Source organism: Vombatus ursinus, unplaced genomic scaffold, assembly GCF_900497805.2.
Source record: "Vombatus ursinus unplaced genomic scaffold, bare-nosed wombat genome assembly UNPS02014784.1, whole genome shotgun sequence".
Lineage (NCBI taxonomy): Eukaryota > Metazoa > Chordata > Mammalia > Diprotodontia > Vombatidae > Vombatus > Vombatus ursinus.
This window is the reverse complement of record NW_020954562.1, coordinates 28,767,173-28,793,278: the sequence shown is the minus strand read 5'-3', so window position 1 is coordinate 28,793,278 and position 26,106 is coordinate 28,767,173. Positions and strand designations below refer to the sequence as shown.

The following is a 26,106-nucleotide window of genomic DNA, read 5'->3' as shown; positions in this document are numbered from 1 at the left end:
AATCCTTCCTTGACCTGTCTCTAATCTTTAACCCCCATAAAAACTTCTAAACCTATCTTGTAAGCAACCATTTTCCTCATCCTGTCCTTATAAAACAAGCCCCTCCTCCTCTTTAAGTTGTTAGTCCTCCTTCCAGGGCTAGTCTACTGCTTTTGCATCAATAAAGCCCCCAATGGTTACAGAGAATGTCTAAGTGAATTCTTTCACACCCGAACCAGCTCTCCCAACTCTAAATCTCAACAGTTAAGTGCTTAATAAATTTACGTTCATTTATTTAACAGAACAAATTGAATGTGTCTTCTAGGTTACAGTCTCCTCAAGATTGGACTATACAATATATTTACTGATATCCATTCGTAGAGGGAGTTTTCTCAGATTTTTGTACACCAGTGAAATCATAGGCCTAGATTAAAAAAAAAGTATTTCTCATTTTTTTCATTTAAGACAATCAGAGTTAAGAAATTTTCCATTCACTTTTCATTTTGCAGTGGAAATTGAAGGAAACCTCTCATCTTCCTACTGTGAATGTGAATAAACTACACTCTGAGATCTTTAGTTATTTTCTGAGGTAAACTTTCGATAAACTAAAGAACCTTCCTTCTGTCCAAATAATTCATGAAAGTTTTATTTATAAGTTACATTATGTTTATTTCTAGGAAGCATGGGGAATTTATATAGCCTATGGGAAGAAGTATATATCTGAAAACAAATGGCCTTTTCGTCATAGGGTATAAAATGCCTTGCTGACTGCTTTCATGCTTCATTGTATAGAAAGGATTCAGTGCTCCTTATTTAAAATGACTGTAATATACACCAGCATTCTGCCTCCTCATGCTTCAGAGTATTTCCATTAATTCCTTCAGCCAAAAGTTGAAGATATAGTGTTCCTCTTTATGACCGAGAGTACTTGAATCATTACTGGTCATATTCTCCCAAGGTGATCATTGACAGAAAGAAAGGCTTCATTGACATCAAAATATCTGTAGTAGAACCTTTTTGTGTGTGTGTGTGTGTGGTAGCAAAGAACTAGGAACAAAGTGGATGCCCATAAGCTGGGAAATGATCAAGCAAATTGTAGTAACTAAATATAATAGATTTGGAAGTATTTTGCATGACTGCACATGTATGGCCTATGTCAAATTGCTTGCCTTCTCAATGAGGATGGGTGGGGAGGGAAGAGAATTTGGAACTCAAAGTTTTAGAAACAAATGTTAGAAATTATTTCTGCATGCAACTGGGAAATAAGATACACAGGCAAAGAGGTATAGAAATCTATCTAACCCTACAGAAAACAGAAGGGGAAGGGGATGGGGGCAGGGAATAGAAGGGAGAACAGATTGGGTGAAGGGGGAAATCAGAATGCATGCTTTCACGGGGTGGAGGGAGGGAAGGAATGGAGAGAAAATTTGGAACTCAAAATCTTATGGAAGTGAATGTTGAAAACTAAAAATAAATAAATAAATTGGGGGGAAAGAAACTCAAAAAAAACCCCCACAAAAAATGTAATAGAATATTACTACACTCTGTTAACAGGATTTTTACAGAGCCAGTTTCTAACCTGAGAATGCTCAGAGCCGTGCAAAGCAGGCCTAGAGACAGGAGAGCCAGTAATCAAGTAGTTTAATTAATAAGTTTCAGAATGAGAAATGTTCTCTTAGCTGAAGGAAAAGCACAGGTTATATACTTAAATCACAACTGGCAAAGGAGTTGGGGGTGGGAGTGAGGGGGAGGGTGGATTACAAACATAGTGTTTTCCTAGGAGAAACCCTTAAATCCCACAATCAACAATTCTAGAGTCAAGTCTTTGGGGGTTGTGACCAGCTCCCCTAAAGTATAGAACCAGAGTTCTGTGATGGGACTAGGTTCCACAATTTTTGATTTGCTTCATTAAGGTCCAGTGATTGTAAGCATTGTCAGTTTTGATTAATCAGTTCAAGCTGCATTGTGAGTTCTGACTCCTAAGCCAGAGAGGCAGCTCTTGAGAAAACTAAATTATTAGCATATTCATTAAACTTATCATATCGATTAATATGAAAATTATAAATTCTCTTCTTAACTCTAAGAAAAAGATCTCATTACTACAGAAAAGAATAGAAAGACTTATATGTTCCAGTTGTAAAATGAAGAAAACAGAGCCCCTGAAGAATATACATAATTACAATAATGTAGATGGAAAGAACAAGCACTACAGAACAATTGAAATCTTTAAATCACTTTATATGTACTCTGTATTTATATATATATTTTTAGACAATTGGAGTTGAGTGACTTGCCCAGGGTGACACAGCTAGTAAGTGTCAAGTGTTTGGTCTGAGGCCAAATTTGAACTCAGGTCCTCCTGACTTCAGGGCCAGTGCTCTAACCCAGCTGCTCCATCTGCATTTATATTTGTATACATGTTTTATCCACCACTATCCCATCCCCCAGTAGAATATAAGTTCCCAGAGCATAGAGAAGATTCCAGTTTTATCTTTGTATTCTCAGTGTCTAGCGCAGAACTTTGTACATAATAGGTGCTTAATAAATATTCGGTGACACATGTATAAAAATATTTATAGCAGCTCTTTTTTGTGGTAGCTAAGAATTAGAAATTGAAGGGATGCCCATCAATTGGGGAATGGCTGAACAAGTTGTGGTATATGAATGTAATGGAATACTATTGTGCTCTAAGAACTGATGAACAGGCAGACTTCAGAAAAACCTGGAAAGACTTGTATGGTCTGATGCTGAGTGAAGTGAGCAGAATCAGGAGAACATTGTATACAGTAACAGCCACACTGTGAGATGAGCAACTTCGATAGACTTAACTCTTTTCAGCAATACAAGGATATAACACAATTCCAAAAGACTCATGATAGAAAATGCTATCCACATCTAGAGAAAGAACTATGGAGTCTGAACGCAGATTGAAATGTACTATTTTCTTTTTTTCTTTTTGTTTATTCTTTTTTGTGGTTTTCTCCTTTGGTTCTAATTCTTCTTTACAACATGATTAATGTGGAAATATGTTTAATATGATTGTACACATATAGGCTATATCAGATTGCATACCATATTGGGGAGGAGGGAATACAGAGAGGGGGAGGAAAATTTAGAACTTAAAATCTCATAGAAGTAAATGTTGAAAATTAAAAACAAATAAATAAAATTTTAAAATATTTGGTGAAGTGAAATGAAGTAGAAGAATAGATCAATCAATAAATCAACAACAGTGACCAACCATTAATTCCACAGGACTCATGATTAAATATACTACCCACCTAAGTGCAACAGAAGTAATTAAGTAGTATGTCGGCCAGAGCTGGTTCTGAAATAGAAATGAGAACGTACCTCCCTCCCTTCTTTGCAAAGGCGGAGTACTATGGATATAGTATATTGCATGCATTGTTCATTCAACTGATGTTAGTTAATTTTGATTACTTTTTTTGTTATTCTTAATTATAAAGGGATGGATCTCCAAGCAAGGAAGCAGGGAGAGGCCATACTGGGAAACAAATACTATTTGGAAGCAAACTATATTAATAAATATCTTAAAAATAAAAAAGATGGGGGGGGTAGAGCCAAGATGGTGGAGTAAAAGCAGGGATTTGCTTGAGCTCTCCCCAAAGCCCTTCCAAATACCTGTTCAAAATTACTCTACACAAATTCTAGAGCTGCAGAACTCACAAAAAGACAGAGTGAAACAAATTTCCAGCCTGGAAAGTCGACAGGAAAGGTCCATCACAGGCCATGCCAGCAGAGATGAGGCCTCAGCAAACCTGGAGCAGACCTCAGGGTTTAAATTTCAGACAACTGTGACATTTTTCAGACTTCTCAACCCACAAACACCAAAGACAACTTAGAAGGTCGATAGGAAAGGTTTGTTGTACCTGAATGAGAGAGGAGCGCAGCCCAGCCCCAGCCAAGGCATGGCCCAGGGCTGCAGTAGCAGCTCCAGCAGCAGCAGTAGTAGCTGCTGCTTCCAGAGCTCTCGGTCCACAGACAGTAAGGGGATCAAACAACCAAGCCAAAGGAGATTACACAGATCTCTTTGCTGGCACTGAGGCAGGATTCTGTTGCTTTGCCCATACTTGGATCTGGGTTGCAGTCCTGTGTGGCAGTCCTCAGGTGAAGAGGAGCACTGGCATAGCAGACCTTGTGTAAGTACTGGGCGGGAATCCTCCTCATAGTTCCAGGACAGAAAACAGTGCTTGTGGTCACTCACAGACCAAAGCACTGGCCAGGAGAAAAAGAAACACCATTCCTTAGATCATACCATCTTGGAAAAACTGAAAATTTACAGGTCCCTAGAAGTATCTCTGAAAACAGCTGCACAAAACCCCTGAAGCTTGGGACAATATGCTCTCCATACTGGAAGCGGAGCTGTACCTTAACAAAGAGTTAAAAAATTAAGTAATTGGCTGGGAAAATAAGCAAACGGCAGGAAAAAACTCAGACTATAGAATCTTACTTTAGTGACAAGGAAGATCAAAACATACAATCAGAACAAGACAACAAAGTCAAAGTTCCTACATCCAAAGCCTCCAAGAAAAATATGAATTGGTCTCAGGCCACAGAAGACCTCAAAAAGGACTCTGAAAATCAAGTAACAGAGACAGAGGAAAAATTGGGAAGAGAAATGAGAGTGATGTAAGAAGATCATGAAAAATGAGTCAACAGCTTGCTAAAGAAGACTTCCAAAAGTACTGAAGAAAATAACACCTTAAAAAATATACTAGGGGCAGCTATGTGGCACAGTGGATAGACAGAGCATTAGCCCTGGAGTCAGGAGGACCTGAGTTCAAATCTGGCCTCAGAAACATAACACTTACTAGCTGTGTGACTGGGTAAGTCACTTAAACCCAACTGCCTCACAAAAAAAAAAAAAAGACTAGACCAAATGGCAAAAGAGGTCCAAAAAGCCAATGAGGAGAAGGTCTTAAAAAAGCAGAACTGACCAAATGGAAAAGGAGGTCCAAAAGCTCACTGAAGAAAATAATTCCTTAAAAATTAGAATAGAGCAATTGGAAGCTAATGACTCTATGAGAAATCAAGAAATTATAAAACAAAACCAAAATAATGAAAAAACAGAAGACAATGTGAAATATCTCATTGGAAAAACAATTGACCTAGAAAATAGATCCAGGAGAGATAATTTTAAAACTATCCAACTACCTGGGGGAAAGGGGATGCAAGGTGCCTAGGGAGGACACACCTGCAGGGTCTGTACGTCCTAGGAAGGGGACCCTACAGCAGCTGTGCGCTGTGGTGAGACCACGATTTAAAAAAAAGGAGCCTAGACATCATCTTTCAAGAAATTATCAAGGAAAACTTCCCTGATATTCTACAACCAGAGGGTAAAATAGAAACTGAAAGAATCCACCAATCACTTCCTCAAAGAGATACCCAAAGGAAAATTCCCAGGAATATTGTAACCAAATTCCAAAATTCCCAGGTCAAGGAGAAATTATTGCAAGCAGTCAGAAAGAAACAATTCAAGTACTGTGGAAACACAATCAGGATAACACAAGATTTAACAGCTTCTGCATTAACGGACCGGAAGGCTTAGAATATGATATTCTAGCTCAAAGGAGCTAGGATTAAAACCAAGAATCACCTACCCAGCAAAACTGAGTATAATCCTTTAGGAGGAAAATGGATATTCAGTGAAATAGAGGACTATTCTTGATGAAAAGACCAGGGCTGAATAGAAAATTTGACTTTCACATACAAGATTCAAGAGAAACATGAAAAGGTAAACAGGAAAGAGAAATCATAAGGGATTTATTAAAGTTGAACTGTTTACATTCTTAGAAAGATGATATTTTTAACTCATGAGACCTTTCTCATTATTAGGGTAGCTGGAGGGAATATATATAGACAGAGGGAACAGGGTGAGTTGAATATGAAGGGATAGTATCTAAAAAATAAAATTAAGGGGTGAGAGAAGAATGTACTGGGAGAAGGAGAAAGGGAGAGGTAGAATGGGGTAAATTATCTCACATCAAAGAAGCAAGAAAAAGCTTTGACAGTGGAGGGGAAGAGGGGGGAGGTGAGAGGGAATGAGTGAACCTTACTCTTATCAGATTTGGCTTAAGGAGGGAATAGCATACACACTCAATTCGGTATGGAAATCTGTCTTACCCTACAGGAAAGTAGGGGGGAAGGAGATAAAAGTGGGTGATAGAAGGGAGGGCAGATTGGGGAGGTAATCAGAAGCAAACACTTTTGAGGAGGGACAGGATCAAAGGAGAGAATAGAAAATAGGATAGGATGGAAGGAAATATAGTCTTTCACAACATGACTGTTATGGAGGTGTTTTGCATGACTACACATGTATAACCTGTATCGAATTGCTTGTCTTCTCAGTGAGGGTGGGTGGGGAGGAAGAAAGGGAGAGAATTTGGAGCTCAAAATTTTAGAAACAAATGTTAGAAATTGTTTTTACATGCAACTGGGAAATAAGATACACAGGTAAAGAAATCTATCTTACCCTACAGGAAAATAGAAAGGGAAAAGGTTAAGAGAAGAGGGGTGGGGTGTGTGAGATAGAAGGGAGGGCAGATTGGGGCAAGTGGTAATCAGAATGCATGCTTTCATGGGGTAGGGGAAGGGGAGATATGGGGAGAAAATTTGGAACTCAAAATCTTGTGGAAGTGAATGTTGAAAACTAAAAAAAATTAAATTTAGAAAGAAATAAAATAAAATAAAAATAAAAAGATCCACTTTTTTTTCTATTTTCCTTTGTGTGATTTGTTGTGTTGTCAGCTACAAGGCAATAGGACCTTTGGAGCACTTTATGATGCTCTATTGTTGCTCTGGGCCCTGGAAGACACTTTGAGAGTTTTAAGATCTCCTATCTAAGCACTCAGGTGATAGACTCAGAGTACAGAATAAGATATACTTTTTGGTTATGGATAATGAAGGAATTTTTGCTTAACTATATAAATATTTGTTAGGTGGGTTTTGTTTTTCTTTTCTTTTTTTCTCCAATGTTGGGGAAGGAAGAGATGGGAGAAAGTAGATTTTTGTTAATTGAAGAAACAATTAAATTTTAAAAGATACTTTTAAAGAAATTGTATGTCATGCTTACTAGCTGTGTGATCCTAGGCAAATCATTGCCTCAGTTTCCTCAACTGTGAAATGGGAATAATAATAGCACCTACCTAGAAGGGTTGCAGTGAGAATCAAATAAAACAGTATTTGTAAAAAAAAAAAATGCTTAGCATAGTGCCTGGCACATAGTAGGCACCATATAATTTGTTCCCTCCCCTTAGGACAAGAGGATAAACCCTGGGGGAAATTCCCAGGCGACTGGTGGAGGAGGGGAGAGAAGAGAAACCAGCTGAAGAATTAAAGAAGTAAGAAGAAATAAGTGAACCTGAAGATGGAATGGTAGCAGAAGATAACCAATTAAAGAAGTTTCAAAGCAGGAAGGAAGAAAACTGAGACCTTTGAATTTGACTAGAAAGAGACCAGTGGCAGGCAACCTCAGACAGATCTGTTATCGCGAAGCAGAAGTCTTTTGGCCGGGGTGTCAAAGACTGAGTGGGTGGTGAGACTATGAAAGCATTGAGAATAGTCTACCTGCCTGAGCCTCAGGTTGTTTGAGGATGATAAAGATGAGCAGAAGCTTGAGAACTCTGATGGAGAAAACCAACCACAATTCTGAAGGACTGGTAAGTAAGAATGCCACTCACCCCCTGAAGAAGAGTGATGGACTCTGGGTGCAAAATGAGATACACATTTTTTATATGTGGCAAATGCAGGAATTTGTTTTCTTTGACTAGATATATTTATTAAAAGGGTTTTATTTTTTAATCAGTTTTTTTAATCTTATCTTTAACGCTATCATAATTTCCCCCACTATCCCTCATGCTGCCCCTTCCAGAAAATGCCATCCTATATAATATTTTTAAAGCAAAAAAAGGAAAAGAAAAAGGAAAAAAAATCACCATAACTTTTAATACATCCATAAAAGTCTGAAATGTGTACAATGTACAACATGTGGACCTCTTACAAGTGGGTGGGAGTATCTTCTCATATCTCTTCTTTTGAGCCACACTTACTCCAATTTTGCAGCTTTCACTTTTTGACCTTTTTTGTGGTTGTTCTTTCCATTTACGTTGTAGTCATTTCTTAGCTCTGCTTATTTCACTCTGCATGAGTCCATGTAGATCTGTCCATGATTCTCTGTGTCACATTTGTTACTTCCTATAATATATTCCATTACATTCATGTACCACAATTTGTTTAGCTATTCCCCTATCAATGGCATCTACTTTGATTCCATTACTTTGTTCTCTAAAAATGCTGCTATAAATATTTTGGTATATATGTGGACTTATCAATGGCCTACTTGGTATATAATCTCTGGATTCAAAAGACATGAACATTTTAGTCACTTTATTTACATAATTCCAAATTCCATAATTCAAATCCTAGCAGGGGTTTGGGCTTTAAGTAATCCTCAACAACCGTTTTAATGATCAGGATAATGGAGGTGCTACCCTTTTTTTTTTCCCGTTAAAGCTGCATTTCAGAATCACAGACTATTAGAGATGGAGTAACTCATACTTATATCACCCTCATTTTCCAGATAAGGAAGATGAGGTTAAGAGATGTTAGGTGACTTTTCCAAGGTCACATGGGGAGTATCTAAGCAAGATTAGAACTCAGTTCTTCCTGACTCTTAAATTCAGCATTTTATCTACTATGCTTCACATTTTCCCCATAACTGAATCAGATGACCTCTGAGGTCCTTTCAAATTCCTGATCTATTGTCCTATGATTTTGGTTATATCATTATTTATTATTGTCCTTATTTAACAGGTAATTAAACTGAAGCTCAGAGATTAGCGGGATGGTTATTGCAAGTGTTACACTTTTTTTAAACAGGTGATAAAAATGAAGCTCAGAGAGTAAGCTCAGAGTTTGTCCAAGTTTGCAAAGCCAAGAGTACTAGTATTTGAACTCAGGTTTCTTGACTCCAAGCATACTCCCACTTCATCTTCTAGAAGGGGCATTTTGGTACTCTTTTGTATCGTGGACCACTTGGCTGTCTGATGAAATCTATATGCCCCTTTTCAGAGTACTGTCTTATACTGAAATAGTTACCAAAACATTTAAAAATACATTAATGGGACCCCAGGTTAACAACCCTTAATTTCTAGACTAAACCCCTCATTTTACCAATGAGAACACTGAGGCCCTGAGGTATTATGTAATTAGGTAAAAAAAAAAAAAAAGTCACAGCCGGACCTTGTCAGGTGCAGTGGAAAACAGCTTTCTATTTGGAATCAAAGAAGCTAGGTTTAAATTCCAGGTCTGCTACTTCCATCCAGCCGACCTTGGGTAATTCGCTGAACCTCCCTGGGCCTCGGTTTCCCCATTTGTAAACTGAGAGGGTTAGACGAGGTGTCCTCTGAAGCTCAGCTCTACATCTAGCATCCTCAAGCCCTCCTAGCCAGTACATACACAGCCAGGGCTTGGAGACACAGGAAATCACGCCCAAACAGAACATCTCTGAAAGGCACATAAATAACAGGTGCGACGGCTTGGACATCAGGCCACCGAAGGCTTAGGAATGCAGCCTACGATGCTTTAGCCTTTCGGGGTCCAGAACCTTAGAAAGGAGAAAGCAGGGTGCCAAAGCAATGGGTCAAGATAGGAGAGAAGGGAGACCCGCAGCAGCTCCGCTGCGAACGTCCCCCCCCTCCCTCCGGGGGCCGGCAGCGTCGGGGGGAAGCCTCTCGGGCTCCACCAATGAGGGGTTTGGAGGAGGAGCCGCGAGCCTCCCACGGAGGCGGGGCCTGCGCCAGCGTGGGCGTGCCCAAAGTCAGGGTGAGCTTGCTCGGGAAGGCGGGCGGGGCACGGAGGGTTTTTTCCTCCTCCCCTCCCCCTCCCTTTCCGGAGCAGCCGCGGAGAAGCGCAGGTGGAGGGTGGAGATAGCGCGCCCCGGCGGCGGGGGCTTCAGCCTCGGGAGCCCAGGAGATGGCTGCGGGGACCCGGCTGGAGGACGTGAGTGCGCGTGGGGTGGACGCGACCAGGGGCTCCCGGCGTTGCGGGGCGGGGCCTGGAGAAGCAAAGCCGCCTTCCTTCCCACCCCCCAACCCCCCACCTCCGAGCGCCCCACCCCACGTGGGTACCCCGGAAAGGGGCGCGGGGGAGAGGAACGTCCCTGAGAGAGGCACACCCGCTGGGACTGTGCGCCTTGGGAAGGGGACCGTTGGAGGGACTGCATCCTGAGAAGGGGGAAAAGGGGATGCGAGGCGCCTAGGGAGGACACACCTGCAGGGGCCGTGCGCCCTGGGAAAGGGAACCGGCGGAGGAGCTGTGCGTCCTGGGAAGGGGACCCCTGCAACAGCTGTGCGCCCTAGGAAGGGGTCACCAGCGGGTCTTGCGCCGTGGGGATGGGACGCTGGCTGGCCATGAGAGGCTGAGCTTTGGCTGCGGGGCCGCCGCAGGGCCAGGTGCCGGAGCGTGTGCGCGGGGGTGGCCCAGTGCGCCGCGCCAGGTGCGCGGCAGGCCCTCAGTTCCACGCTTTTACTCGGAAACGGCTTTGCTTCTTTCTAGTCCTGGAACTCGGTTTTTTCACGTGACTGCGCGTCTGGCCCACGTGTGGTGCAGCCGGCCTCTGGCTCGGCTTGAAGCTGGTTCAGATCGCCCGGAACCCGGGCTGGGGCTTGAGGACTGGACTAGGGCAGTCCCTAGTGGCGGGGGCCCGCCCCGGCTCCGCAGCTCTTGCAAAGGCCGAAGCTGCACTGAACGCAGCAACCACGTGAAGCCTTGTCATTGTCGGCGCCAGGAAGCATAGCTTTAAAATGAAACGGTGATGCACCAGATTTTTCAGGAATAAGCAATGCTTCCCTTACCCATTGAGAAGACAAGCAATGCGATACCCGTCATACATGTGAAGTCATGTAAAACACTTCGTTATTAACCATATATTGGGGGGTGAAAACGAAAGTAAAAAACAATATGCTTCAGCCTGCACTCAACGCTCTCTCCCTCTGGAAGTGGATAGCATTTTTGATTATGAGTTCTTTGGAATTGTCGTGAATCGTAATTTTGATCAATGTAGCTAAGTCTTTCACAGTTGATCTTCGTAACAACATGACTATTACTGTGTACAACGTTCTCCTGGTTCTGCTCACTTTGCCTTATTTCATATAATTCTTCCCAGGTTTTTCCTGAAACCATCCCCCTTGTCATTTCTCAACACAATAGTATTCCTTGGCCAAGTTTCATAGCCTCTCTAGGCTGCAGTTTCCTCATCTGTAAAATGAGGAAGCTGGACTAAAATTCTTCTAAGGTTGCTCTTGGGGGAATATAAAACCAGAAGGAGGAAGAGCTAGGCTCTGTTATCTGCTATGAATCGTTGAGTCCACAATAGATGATCAAACTTCTATTTCTAATGGTTTTGTGAATTAAAGGGCTGGGAGACAACAGGCATAGCAAAAGTAAAACTGCCTGTTCTTCTTTCTGTTCCTCAGAATCTTCTCTCCTTTCCTCTCTTCCCTCCCCAGCAAAGACCACAGACATTTCATGGGGGAGTACCTACACTGGATTATACTGTTCACATCTGGCTCACTTCTGTGCTAGGTTGGCCTTTCCTTTCTTCAGAGCACTGATTACTCCTGAAAAAGGAACACAAATACTATTTTCCAGTTCTCTCCGGGTATAACCTGGCAGTGTAGAATCTGCCTGCCTTTGGGGGAGGCACATTTGTTGTTATGACTCATTGCCTGACAACATGCCACCTTGATCTTTGTACCCTTACCCGTTTTCACTGTGCCCAAGGCCATAAGTCACACATACTTCCTAAATGAGGTGAGAGGCATTTTACTCTTTGTTTACTCCATGATAGGTGGGTGAGATGAATACCCTCTTCTTGTCCCAGATAATGCTTTAGTCTATTAAAATAAACATGAATATAATCTCAGTGTATGTTAACTAATACTATAAGAATATATAATATGCTTCTATTTTTGTGTAATCATTGTCTGGAAATGATGTTTTTTTAACTGCAGATTAATAAACTTTAAAAAAAAAAAAGGAATAGCCAATGTTGGGAGGGAAGTGAGGAGAATGGAAAGGTATGAACCTTACCTAGCAGAGGTCCAACCAGGTGCCTTAAAACTCAGAGGCAGAGTTGCATTATATGGCGTGATGCCAAAATTTTAGTACAATAAAACTTGTAAAGTTTAAAACTGTGGTAAGACATTTGGGGACACTCTGTATGTGATCAACAAACATTTATTAAACCATTACTGTGCCAATAATAGAGCTCTAAGCTGAAGCCTTTCACATCCATTATCTCATTTGAGCCTCACAACAACCCTTTGAAATAAGTATTTTCAGAGTCATTATCTCTTTTATAAATGTGGAAATTGAGGACCAGAAGTTGTAAGTGACTTGCCCACACTAATAAGTGTTAGGTAGAATTTAGCTTTCTGTCCAGCTCATCCGTCGTGTTTAGAGTGGTAAGGCTTTTTTTTGGGGGGGGGGGGCAAATGCATAAACTGAATCCCAGAGGGACGATACAACTTGCCTGTTTTACTTGAAAAATCGTCTTTGTCATTTAACATTTTTTAAAATAATATTTCCCCCAATTACATGTAAAAACAATTTTTAACATTTTTTTCAATTAAAGTTTTTAGTTCTAAATTCTGTTTCTCCCTTCCATTTTGCAGGGATGTCTAGACCTGTGATTTCATTATCACTGGGAGCTTCTGGTGTGGAATCTTCTTACACAGATGCAAATAAGTGCATCATCTGTAACTTAAGTCTTAGAAAGTTGCCTGGATGGGGCAGCTGGGTGTCAAAGTGGATAGAGCTCCAGCTTTGGAGTCAGGAGGACCTGAGTTCAAATGTGACCTCAGACACATGACCCTTACTAGTTGTGTGACCCTAGGCAAGTCACTTAACCCCAATTGCCTCACCAAAAAAAAAAAAAGAAAGAAAGTTGCCTGGGGCCCTGAAAAGTTAAAGAACTTGCCCATGGTCATATACCTAATACATATTAGATGTAAGACTTGAACCTAAATTTTCCTGAGTCCATAGCATGCCCTCTGTTAAAACACAATGCTTCTCTATTGAACTCTTACCATTATTGAACTTTTCATTTGTTTATTCCTAGACTGCCAGTTAGATGGTAAGCCCTTTGAGAGTAGGAGACAATTTCTTCTGCTTCTTAGTATGCCTTCAGTAGCTGAAACTAAATGATTTTTCGGAAAAAATATTCTTAGAATGGAGTAAGGCCTTTCATTGTATAAAACAACTTTTCAAACTTTATGTTACATAACTGATTTTGTGAATATTGTCTAAGAATATCCTGATTTTCGATTTTATCCCCCTTTAGGGTTCATTGGATCTCACACAAAGTTTAGAAGATGACCCTCTCCTAGAAGCTCAGCTTCTGCCACAACATCCATTGCATGTTCATTTCAGACCTAGATTCCATGCCCTTCCTACTGTCATCATTGCAAATCTTCTCTTGTTAATACATGTAAGTCTGTGGGGACTATTTTTTAAATTTTGGGTGTTTGACAGGAGAAAGAGTGCTAGGCTCACCAAGTAGTGTGTCACAGACAAAGTTGTAACTTTTCTTGCTTCAGCTTGTGAACACTGGAGAATCTGGATCAGAATAAGTATGCTATTTCTGCTGTAAGGTCCATTAGTATAAAAAGAAACAGCCTAGTGGACGGAGAGCCACTTTAGAGACCTTGGTTTGAGTGCCACCTTGATGCATACTGACTGTGATCCTCGTCTGAGCACCTTAGGTAACTTGTAAAGCATAGAAGGCTCAGAACAGGCCCCAGTCTGAATTGGTTGAAAGGTTCGGAAATTCTCTGTTATAGTGAAATCACAAATATGGAAAAAAATGCATACTCGCATATACATACATGTACGTATTCATATATATGTACATACATAGCCCCCTAAAAATTAACTATTATACTGTCAGTTACTCTAATGCCCATCCCCAGATGAGGGAACATCTGCCTGGGCCATAGCACCTGAACAAAAGCACTGTTAGAAAATGCTTGCCACAGTGGAGCCAAAAATTATAGTACTTCCTCCAACTTCTGCCATGGTACTTGTTGCAATGATAGTGGTCAGAAGAGTAACTGTTACCTACCAGACCTGTTGACTGTTTTAAGTGTATTCAAAGGAGTTGATTAGTTAGTTTGTTTGATTTTTCAAAGGCATATTACCTCATATGGTCTAGGTTAGGGATTCTTAACTTTCTCTGTGTGTGTCATATACCCCATTGACAGTCTGGTGAAGACTGAAATCTTTCTCAGAATCATGTTTTTAAAATAAAATACAAAGGATTACAAAAGGAAGCCAATTACACTGAAATACATGATAGTCCAACTATTTTAAGATTCGGGGAGGGGGCACCTGAGACTAAGTGTTGAGAGTATTAGTCTTGTTGCTACTAGAGAAGCAGGTACGTGGGTGATAGAATTATGGAATTGAAAAGGACCTTGAACATCATGTGGTCCAAATTTCTTCTTTTACCCATTTTGAAACAAATGCAGAGGGGTTAAATTACTCAACCATAATCACACTTGGGGAGTTGTGGAGCCATGCAAGAATTCTCTTAAACTGTGCTGCTTCTTAATTAGGATTAAGAATGCCCAGTATGAATTTAATGTCTATGAGCCTCAGTTTCTTCAACTGTAAAATGAGGGGTTTGGATTAGATGGCCTCTAAAGGTCCTTCCAACTATAAATTTGTGATCCTATGAACTCATGAAGAAAAGCACTTTATAATGTACTTCTTAATTTTAAAAAGTTAAAGTTTTAGCCATGGGCAAGTCACTTAACACCAATTGCCTCAGTAAAAAAAAAATTTTTTTAAATTAAAAAAAAAAATAAAAAGTTAAAGTTTTAAGCCCTCCTGTATTACACTATTTCTTAAGAATTGTAAATTATTTGAACTAGATGCCTTACAGATTGTTTTTACAGATCTGAATAGCTAATGTTTTCACTTAAATAACATTCCAACATATCTTTGATCTTATCAAAGTGGGCATTCCATAATGATGAATTTCCCCATTTCCTCAACTCATCCTGTGTAACCATAGTTGTTATCCTCTCACAGATTCACCCCTGCCGGCTTATCCAACATGCTGAGAGTCTTCCTTGTTGAATTCTCTTAACAGAGCAGTGCACGTGGGTCATCTGTCTGTCAATACTACCCCTCCCCTGCCTTTTTTCTGCAGACTTTTTTTTTTTTTTTTGGTGAGGCAATTGGGGTTAAGAGACTTGCCCAGAGTCACACAGCTAGTGAGTGTTATGTGTCTGAGGCTGGATTTGAACTCAGGTCCTCCTGACTCCAGGGCTGGTGCTCTATCACTTTGCCACCTAGCTGCCCCCAGATGTTTTTCTTATGGTATCCTTTATACCACCTTTCCTACGTAATTTGTAATGTGTTGCTGCTTGTTCATGCCCCTGTGCACCCTCTCCATTGCCCTTTGGGTGGTCATAGATTTAGAGCTCGAAGGGACCTTAGAGGTTTAGTGTCCAGATTTTACAAATTTGAAAAAAAATTTTTTTTTTTTTTTTTACAAATATAAAAACTGATGGTCATGGAATGTTACATGCCCAGGGTTAACTAGTGTCTGAGACAAGATTTGAACCTGGTCTTCTTCAGTTTCAGTTCTTTGGAAACTATTGACTTGAAGCTATACAAAATAGTGTAAAATATAAAATTATTTTTATTTTAACTATCACAGTTTGGAAATAAGCTTTCCTACCTAGATGACTAAGTGCATAGCGAGCAAGCTACATTCTATTCTAGAATTATATTGCATTTGTTTGATAAGTCTTGTGACCAAAATTGTATGGTATGGGAACGTAAAATTCAATTCAATCTGTCATCTTCTGTCCTTGCATTCTAAAAATTGAGAACAGTGATTGAATGTAGGACAGTAAAAGTGACTTCTGTGTTTAACCTCAAAGTCCTAAAACCTAATCTTGATACTTTTTTTCCCTTTTAGGTTGTATTTGTTGTTTTAGCATTTTTAACAGGTTTGCTTTGTTCTTATCCTAATCCAAATGAGGACAAATGCCCGGGAAACTACATCAGCCCATTTAAAGTTCAGACTGTGGTCATCCTCGGAAAAGTGATTTTATGGGTTCTTCACGTGCTTCTTGAACGTTATATTCAGTATCACCATAGCCAAGTGAAAAACCGAGGCTATATCATCATCTATAGATCCACAAGGCATCTTAAAAGATTGTCGTTAATGATACACTCTACTGGTGAGCCTACCTGCCTCTCTTAGCTTTTTATATTTTAAAAAATGTGGTTTTGATGGCTTAGGTTTTTTAGACCACAGTCCTTCCCCGGTGTATTCTTCTTTGTCCTTTTCTTAGTGATAAAGGAAAACAGCTAGGCAGTACTAAAGGACAAGATTGGTAACATTTTTTATCTGAAATGTTTTAGCTCTCTACTGAGAAGAGGCAAATGTTTTCAGCATCTGTCCTTCAAAGCCAAGGTTATTTTTTTTTTTAATCTGAGTTCAACTGATTTTTCATAGTGTTTTTACTTCTGTTATTATAATCATCTGTCTGTTGTCTTGGCTCTGGGCTTGTTGGGATTTTTTTCTGCTCACGATCAGTTCATGTAAAATCTTCTATGCCTCTGCATTTTCATATCCATCATTCCTTAGGGTGCAGTAATGCTACATCACAGTTAGAACAGTTTTTTCATTCTATCACACTTTTTTGTTTCTTGGGGTTTTTTTTTGGCTGCCTTTTCAAAAGTCTGCCTCATAACTTGGGTAGAACTGGTGTGAGGATCTCAAGCTTTAAATTGGGTTTGCTAAGGTTTGCTTATTCCAAACCCTACAATAATGTAACTTCTTGACCCCATCTATTGTTGGAAATGTCAGATGATTGTGAAAGATTGGACTATATAGTGCATTTTGTTTCTGTAAATTTCTGGTAGAACCTGGGAAAGTGACATCAGATCACTGGATTTTCCTTTCCTGTCAAATGGATGAGGTAGGAATGCTATAATTTTTCCCAGATCATTCTGGTTTGTGGGTCACCTTTACCAAGTGCTTCATAGTTTAGGAGAAGCTTTTCTCGAAGTAGTCCACTGGGGTGAGGACAGGTATTGTCTCCTTTCTTTTTCTTTTTTGTAAGGGCAGAGAGAAAGTAGAAGTGAGAGAAAGTGGATTTTCGTTGACTCGAAAAAAATTAAATTAAAAAAATAGATTAGTGGATTTCCAAACCCTTTTACGGGCTAACTTTTGGCCCATCAACAAAACCCTGAATAGTTGGAATGCTTTTCCCAATGACTAAATCTTAAGAGCTCTTGAATAACTCCAGAGCCATTTGTGTATTCCTATAATTCCACATTCTTTCATTTAACAAGAATTTATAAGGTGCCTACTATGTACCAGGCACAGTGCTAATTTTAGGTGGTTGGATGATCCCAGGATATAAAAGTGGAGCTTGGAAAATCTGTCCCTGAACAACCAGCAAAACTTTATAATTGCTTTTTCTAGGGTCAGTGCTGTGCCTTCCATGGAAGAAGAGATGTGAGTTGGAGGAAATAAATTATTGCTTTTTGACTATTCTTTGGGAGTGAGAAGTAGAAAAAACTTATTTTTTCAAACGGATAAATTCTTCCTCAGGAAGTAGCTGCTTCAAAGCAATTCTGGTCAGACATTCAAGTGGAGTGAGGGTTAGAACAAGCTCTCAGGAAGTGAGGAGAATGGGTGGTGATCAAGACCAGGGGTTAGTTCTTCACCTTTTTTGTATCCTGGATCCCTACGGCAATCTGGTAAAGCTTTTGGACTTTTCTCAGGGCCATGTTTTAAAACAATGGAAGAAAATGTGCTACATTTAAGTGAAAATGTGCTACATTTCAGTTAGAATTTAGTGAAAAGGAAGGTAAATTTGGTTTTTTTCCCCCTACAAGTTCACAGACTCCCTGAAATGTATGTTCTAGGTCTTTTTTTTTTTTTTTTTTTTTTTTTTTTTTGGTTAGGCAATGAGATTAAGTGACTTGCCCCAGGGTCACACAGCTAGTGTCAAAGTGTCTGAGGCCAGATTTGAACTTGGATCCTCCTGACTCCAGGGCCAGTGCTGTCTCTACTGTGCCACCTAGCTGCCGCTAGATCCTTCTAAAGGGGGATAGTTGAAGCTGTCCCTGTGGACTCGTTCCTTAACTCTGCCTCTTAGTATTTCTAGTTTCTTTGAAAACTCAGCTCAAAAGCTACCCACTACGTGAGGCCTTTCCTGATTTCCTACCTCCTTTCCGAATTTATCTTGAATTTTTTTTGTATATACTTAAATGTGTGCCTGTGATCACTCCGGATAGACTATGAGCTCCTTGAGGCCAGGCACCATTCTCATTTTTGCTTTTGCATACTGAGTCAGTGGCACCTGGTTGGTTCTTAATAGTTGTTTATTTTTTGATAATTCTTTGAGCCTATATTTTGGATCTCAGGATCTTAACAAAGGGTTTCATGTGGATGAGAGCTGGCTTTTTTTTATTGGTCTGGGAATTGAAATGAAATTAAACAGACCTAGTTTAGATTGTTTGAAGTCTTCTGTGAGAATCCCATGTTTTGTTTTATTTTTTAGTTTCTCTGCCTTTCTATCATAGACCATCCTGAAGTATTTTTAATCTAGATTAAAATTGTTGTCTTAGAACATCTGAGAACACTGCAACCACAAAACTGAATAAAGATAAGTGAATTAAAAAAAAAAAAGTCATGTGAAGAGGCTCCCTCTCTAGGAGACCTTCAGAACCAGCTGTGACCTATGGATGGCAGTGTGTCCAGTTTCTCCATTGGGATGAGACTTGGCAGTTAAAAAAAAAAGGCTCCCATTGTCTGGTCTAGATACAAAATGATATAGTCTCTGCCTTCAACCTCTTTTTTTTTGTTTAATTAATTAATTTATTTTTAGTTTTATCAATCACTTCCATAAGCTTTTGAGTTTTAAATTTTCTCCCCCTCCTTCCCCACGATGGCGTGCAATCTGATATAGGCTCTACATATACATTCATGTTAAGCATATTTTCCTATTAGTCATAATATAAAGAACAATTAGAAGTAATGGGAGGAACCATGAGAATGAAGCAATAAAACAAAACAGCAAAGGAAAAGGAGAGCAAATAGTATGCTTCCATCTGCATTCAGACTCCATATTTCTTTCTCTGGGTGTGGATAGCAATTTCCATCATGAGTCTTTTGGAGATGTCTTAGATTCTTGTGTTGCTGTGAAGAGCCAAGTCTATCAAAGTCAGTCATCCCATAATGTGGCTGATACTGTGTACAATGTTTTCCTGGTTCTGTTCATTTCACTCTGCCTCAGTTCATGTAAGTCTTTCCAAGTTTTTTTGAAGCCTGCCTGCTCATACTTTCTTATAGCACAATAGTATTCCATTACATTTGTATACCACAATTTGTTCAGCCATTCCCCAATTGATGGGTATGCCCTCAATTTCCAGTTCTTTGCCACCACAGAAAAAGGTGCTATAAATATTTTTGTACATGTGGGTCCTTTTCCCATTTTTATGGTCTCTTTGGGATACAGCCCTAGAAGTGCTGGGTCAAAGAGTATGCACATTTTTATAGCCCTTTGGCCATAGTTTCAAATTGCTCTCCAGAACGGTTGGATCAGTTCACAACTCCACCAATAATGCATTAGTGTTCCAATTTTCCCACATCTCCAATATTTATGATTTTCTACCTCTTAAGAGGGTGAACTTGGTAGATTCTAGGGAAGCCTACTTTGATTCTTGCACAGCATCCTTTGGCCATAAGGGGGTCACTGTATCCTGCATGGTAAGAGCAGAAACCCCGGTGTTAGTATTGAAAGGGTCTCCCCTTGCATCCTGAGTTATCCCAGTAGTCTTGATGAATATCTGGCCATTGGACCCAGATGGTTCTGGAGGAGAAAGTGAGGCTGGTGACCTTGAACAGCCCTCCCTCACTTAAAACAAAGTCAATTGCAAGTCATGTCATCATCTCCCTGATATCATGGTCCTCTTTGAGAAAACACAACAACAGCTAACCAAAGCAGAATATCTATTTTTCAAATATTAGTCCAGTAATTATACTTTTAATTTAACTTTTATTTTACTTTTTAAAAATTAACAAAGATTCTCTTCCACTTAAAAAAAAAAACCATTATTAATCCCCTGTATTTTTTTCCCTCCCCTTTCCCAGAGAGCCATCCTATATAACAAAATAGTTTTTAAAAGAAAAAAAAAGATGAGAAAAAACAATTGGCAAAACAAATCAATAATTTTTTTTTAATCTGAAAATATATGAAATGCCCCATACTCATGAGCCTCCTAGTTTCTACAAAGGAGTAGAGGGAGGTGTCTTTGCATATCTTTTCTCTGAGGCCAAGCTTTCTCTCCCCGCCGCCCCCCCCCTTAAACAAAACCCTTTCAGCAAATATGCATAATTGAAACAACAAGAAATTTCCACATTGGCCAAGATGGAAAATATATGCCTTATTCCATTACTTGAGTCCATCATTTCTCTAAAATTGTAGTTAGTAATTGCATTGATCAGAGTCCTCATCAAAATTGTCTAGTGATTGTATTCTCTTAGACCATCCACAAAACTATTTGATTTTAGTCATTGAAACTTTATAACTACAATATGGAGAGATGCTCTCTGTGAATTTTAGATTAACTACTGACTGGTTTAGAAGCAGATCAAGTCACTTGATTAACCACCATGAGGGAAGGAGGAAGGGAAATGGAGGTTAAGTGACTTACCTGAGGTCATATAGCTAGTATCTGAGGTCATATTTGAACTCAGGTCTTCCTGACTCCAGGCCCAGAACTGTAACTAGATACTGCATCTCCTAGATGCCTTCTATACCAGAAATTGCAAGATGTCCTAGCATAGTATAACCTATACTCTTGACATAGGTACAGGCAGCTTAGTTGAGTAGGAGCCCCCTAAACCAGAGCTTTCTTAAATGTCACTGGTGGGAAACCCAAATTAATTCTCTGGGTCATATGGATTGGGAGTGTGGCCACTTAATTGTGCCTGTTGCTATTAAGCACAATAAGGAGAGGTGAGTTTGGGGTTCTTTATTATTAGTAAATATCAGTGAATTGCATTGATGAGTTTTAGGGGTTCCTAGGTGCTAGGTGTGGCAGGTAGTAATTTTGGCTCAATGCGTGGATGCCTATCATGAAACAGTCCTGTAAGATTTGTTGTTATTGTTTAAGTCCTTTTTTTTTTTTTTTTAGCATGCGTTCATGTCTTAAGCACATTTCAGTTAGTCAAATGGAATAAACATTACCAGACACTTCTATGGATTAGCTGGAGAGTTTGTGGAAATGGCCACTAGGTGGATCTATGAGCTTATGTCATTTTGAAATCCATTTGTATCTTCTATCCAGCTCTACTCTAGAGTCATACTATGTAGTCTTGTGCAGTAAAATTGAATTTACTATAGAACACTTTTTATTCTTTTTTTCATCTTTTTTTTAACCGCCTTAATTTGTAAATAATCCCTCCCCACTAACCTACCCAGTGAGTTAGCCTTTGTAACAGATTTTGAAAAGAGGAAAAGGGTAGGTCAGCAAAGTCCAATCAACATATTCACCGTATCTGACAGTATATGTAATATTCCATAGCCATAATTTCCCATCTCTTCATAGGAGAGAGAGAGGTACATTTTCTCACTCTTTTTCTGAGGCTAAGCCAGATCTAATGACCTAATTACACAATATTCAGTCACTTTTCTTTTGTGCTTTCCATTGTTGTAGTCATTGTATGTATTGCCTTCTAGATTATGCTTATTTTACTCTGTCAGTTCACAGAAGTCTTCTGTGCTTCTCTAAATCCTTCTAATTCATTGTTTCTTCCATTCTTCCAATATTCTATTACATTCATGTACCATAATTGCTTACTATCTCCCAGGTTGATAGCCTCCATCTTTGTTACTATAAAAAGGGCTTCTGTTATAGAACATCTTAAAAATTAAAATTCCTTTGAAAATTATATGTAGTCCAGCATCTGTATGGTACAATCACATTGTCTATGCAGAACAGCCTCTCTCATTTTTTAAAACTTTCCTCCCCCAATTTTTAAAAGTGTAATTGTTTTGAGACCGAGTACCAATTAGGTCTCCCCAAAGCTGATTTACTAACAGCATGATTGCATGTTAATATGATTTTCAGCAGAATGGGACATGTTAGAACAGAGCTAAAGTGCAAAGTGACTTTTATATGTAATTTAAACTTGGCCTACTGGTTCATAGTCATTCTGCTTGCACCAACAAGTAGGAGATCCCTTCTCTTCTTTGGACTAAGGAAACATTTTCCAGATCTAGAAAAACACTAGGAAAAGAAGGAACTTGGAAATCACTTCCTCTTTGTACATTTTCAATGTTTGCCAAGTTCATCAAATTAGCAATGTAAAATGTAGGTTTAAAAACAACACTGAGAAATATGTCATAGGCTTACTGGGAGAGTATCACCATGGAGGGATGATTAAGGGGGAAATGGCATTCACCTAAATGAGCTACCTTAGCCATTACCGTCCTGGATGTTTCTGTCTTGTGCAAGCCTATCTATCTTGGGTACTGCTAAAAAAAAAAAAATGTATATTAATGTGATTTTTTTGGATTATTTTAAATATATAAAGGGATATTGCTGTTTATGGAAATCCTATTTTGAAACTTTTTTTAAAACAGAATCATGATCCAAGACAATCACAAAGGACTAAAGATGAAGCATATTATCTGCCTTCAGAGAAAGACAATGTGCTTCATCATTAGTCCGTTGTGATTGTCTTGGATCATTGTATTGATGAGAATAGCTAAGTCATTCACAGTTTTTCATCGAACAATATTGCTGCTACTGTGTATGATGTTCTCTTGGTTCTGTTCACTTCACTATGCATCAGTTCATATAGGTCTTTCCATTTTTTTTTTCTGAAATTATCCTGCTTGTCATTTCTTATAGCACAATAATATTCCGTTACAATCATATAAGTTTGTTTAGCCATTCCCCAATTGATGAGCATCCCTTTGATTTCCAGTTCTTAGCCACAACAAAAAGAACGGCTATAAATATTTTTGTACAAATAGATCCTTTTTCTTTTTTTTTGCATGTCTTTGGGATATAGACCTAGTAATGGTATTACTGGATCAAAGGGTATGTACAGTTTTATAGCCCTTTGAGCATAGTTCCAAATTGCTCTCCAGAATGGCTGAATCAGTTTACAACTCCACTAACAGTGTATTAGTGTCCCAGTTTTTCCCACATACCTCCAACATCCAACATTTTCCTTTTCTGTCATAACAGCCACTCTGATAAGTGTGAGGTGGTACCTCAGAGTTGTTTTAATTTACATTTCTCTAATAGTGATTTAGAGCATTTTTCATGTGACTATAGATAGCTTTGAGTTCTTCATCTGAAAACTGCACGTTCAAATGCTTTGACCATTTATCAATTGGGGAATGACTTGTATTTTAATAAATTTGACTAAGTTCTCTATATATTTGAGAAATTAGGCCTTTATTAGAGTTACTTGTTGCAAATTTTTCCCCCAGTTTCTCCATTCCTTATAATTTTGGTTGCATTGGTTTTGTTTGTGCAAAAAGTTTATATAATTTTATATAATGAAATTTTATATAATCAAAATTGTCTATTTTACATTTTGTAATGCTCTCTATAATTTGTCAGATATTACATTTTGAAGGGCTCTAGAAAGGTTTATTTGAACATTTGAAGTACAAAGGGGAATGTTTCTGGTTACTGGACTGAATATATATATGTTAAATATACTTGATAATTATCTCACAAGGTCATTACAACTCTGGCTTAAATACTTTTCTTTATCATTTGCCTCTCATGAATAGTTTTATTCTGATACAGATCAGAAGGAAAATTAAAATTAATCCATTTTCTATTTGAAAAAAAAAATAGAATCATTCTCTAACTTATTTTTTGTGTTTAGATTTATACAAATTGGATTTACTTCTATTATGATACATTGTACAAAGTACTTTGAGTTTTTTTATCTTTAATATCTTTAAGCTTCGAGTGATAGTAGCTGACCTTTATATAGACATCGCTTAAAGGCTGTAAAGCACTTTCTATCCATTATTTGGTCCTCATTGCTGTAATGTGAGGTAATTTGTTATCTTCACTTTAAAGGTCCAAAGAATTTAAGGTAACTAGCCTATGGTCACACAACAGAGATTCCAATATGGGATTTTAACTAGGTTGCTCCTGACCCCAGGTCCATCATTCCTCCCACATACCACCCTGCCTCTCTCCTGTTTTAGCTTTTCTCAGAATGTCAGTGGCTTTGATCAGATGGCCTAAGCAACTGCACTTACACAATTTTGCTTTTGGCTATAAATTGTAACTATAATGCTGGAATGTCCCTGGAGCCTTCATAATATTAAGAAACTTGTTCTGCCCTTTGCCCCAAGTGGTTGGTACCACTCACTTTGGTTTTTATCTTCAGCTTTGTTATATGCTACCATTTTGACTAGGCTGTTGCTTCCTCTTTTGACAGCAAGTGCAATGCTTTGGCTAATGCTGGATTTGTGTTCCTTTTGTCAGGCAATGCAGCCCTGCTCCTCATCCTGTGTATACAGCACTCCTTCCCTGATCATGGTCCCCTCTATCTTGACTTCATCCTGGCAGTCCTGGCCTTGGAACTGATTTGTTCCCTGATATGTCTAGTCATTTACACAGGTGAGAATTACCCATTTTGTCCACCTACCAGGTCTGCCCTTCTTACGTAGCCTTTTAAGTATTCTATTTCCCCAGTTCAGGCTATAAAGCCCATTACTTTTCCATTATGGTTCCATAATTCCATTACAATCAGATCTCAGACCTTATTGTATACCAGAAAATTCATACGAGAAAGAAGGTTTTAAAATGTAAAGAATATCAGAAAGCATTCTTTTGTAACTTAGACCTTCTTCAACAGCAGAAGATTCGTATTAGAAAGAAGCCCTATAGATGAAAAGTGTGGTATTGTTCAAATAACACTGAATCCTTGAATATGAATTCCAGTATGAAAATTCATATTGGAGGGAATTCAGAGAAATGAAATAAATATGAGAAATATTTTCATGCATAATACAAATCTCACTGAATATCTGAAAATTTATACCAAAGAAAAAATAGTTATATATAATTTATCCATAACTCATTGAATTAAATATATTACTATAAACATTGTAATAATTTTTGTTTTGTTTCTTGATCCCTCCTATAACTTTTTTATTTAGGGGGAAATTCAGACCATTCATACTCATTGTTATAAGTAATAATTTAATTCATATTCTGAAAAAAGTACAATGTATAACAACAACAAAAATGCAGCATACAAGTAATTATTTCTCTTCAGCTGTGACCTCGAATTGGCTCTTAGTGCCAGCCTCTTTGGTGCTCCCATTTTGAAATCAGCAGGAAAGTGTTACCATGACTAGCAGCCATGATTTTGAACTAATTGTAAAGCTTTTGTTGACTTGAAGAAGCTTTTCATGAAATTGGATAATATCTTCACCAAATGTTTAAATAGAAAATGATAAAGTAAAGTAGTTTCACGTACATATGTGTGTTTAGTACTGATTTACTGTTGGGTGGGACATTTAGTATCTTGCTATTAATTAAATTTTGGGTTTTGTCTCTTCTTTGAATCAGTCCTAAAATTGTGATCAAAGGAAGTGTTGTATGTTTATGTGAAAGATATTATAGCAGTACATTTTTTAAAAAGTATTTTAAAAGTCCATTTCTAGTGACTGGAATAGATGAGGGTGACCATATTAAATTCTTATAAGTTTTTTCTTAACTTATTCTCCTTAAGTATTTGATTATATTAATAACAAGCATTTATATAATACTTTAGGGTTCACAAAGCATTTTTAGATATGTTAACTCATTTGATTTTCATTTCATTGTGTGGTAGGCATTATTATTATTTCCATTTTACAGATAAGGAAACTGAGACACAGGTTAAATGACTTGCCCAAGTTTATGCAACTACTAAGTGAGTCAAGATTTGACCTGTCAAGTCTTCCTGACTCCAAATCTGACACTGTATCCACTATGCCACCTAGCTGCCCATAACAAGTCCTTTATGAGGTAGATGAT

At 38.6% G+C, this 26,106-nt stretch overlaps 1 protein-coding gene across 3 annotated transcripts in view; it reads left to right on the top strand.

Annotated features, from left to right (window-relative positions):
* Positions 1-9,882: 9,882 nt before the first annotated feature.
* The window catches only part of TMEM192 (transmembrane protein 192), a 29,402-nt gene continuing 13,178 nt past the window's right edge, over positions 9,883-26,106 (top strand). For 2 of the 3 annotated variants that reach the window (XR_003569513.1, XM_027866790.1), the window contains exons 1-4: positions 9,885-9,999; positions 13,343-13,489; positions 15,992-16,256; positions 24,565-24,699. Coding sequence is in view for 2 of the 3 variants with exons in the window: in XM_027866790.1 (XP_027722591.1) it covers positions 9,973-9,999; positions 13,343-13,489; positions 15,992-16,256; positions 24,565-24,699 (574 nt within the window). In the remaining variant the exon portion in view is untranslated. Of the gene's footprint in view, positions 10,000-13,342; positions 13,490-15,991; positions 16,257-24,564; positions 24,700-26,106 lie in introns of all 3 variants that reach the window. The other variant, XM_027866791.1, reaches the window with a different exon arrangement.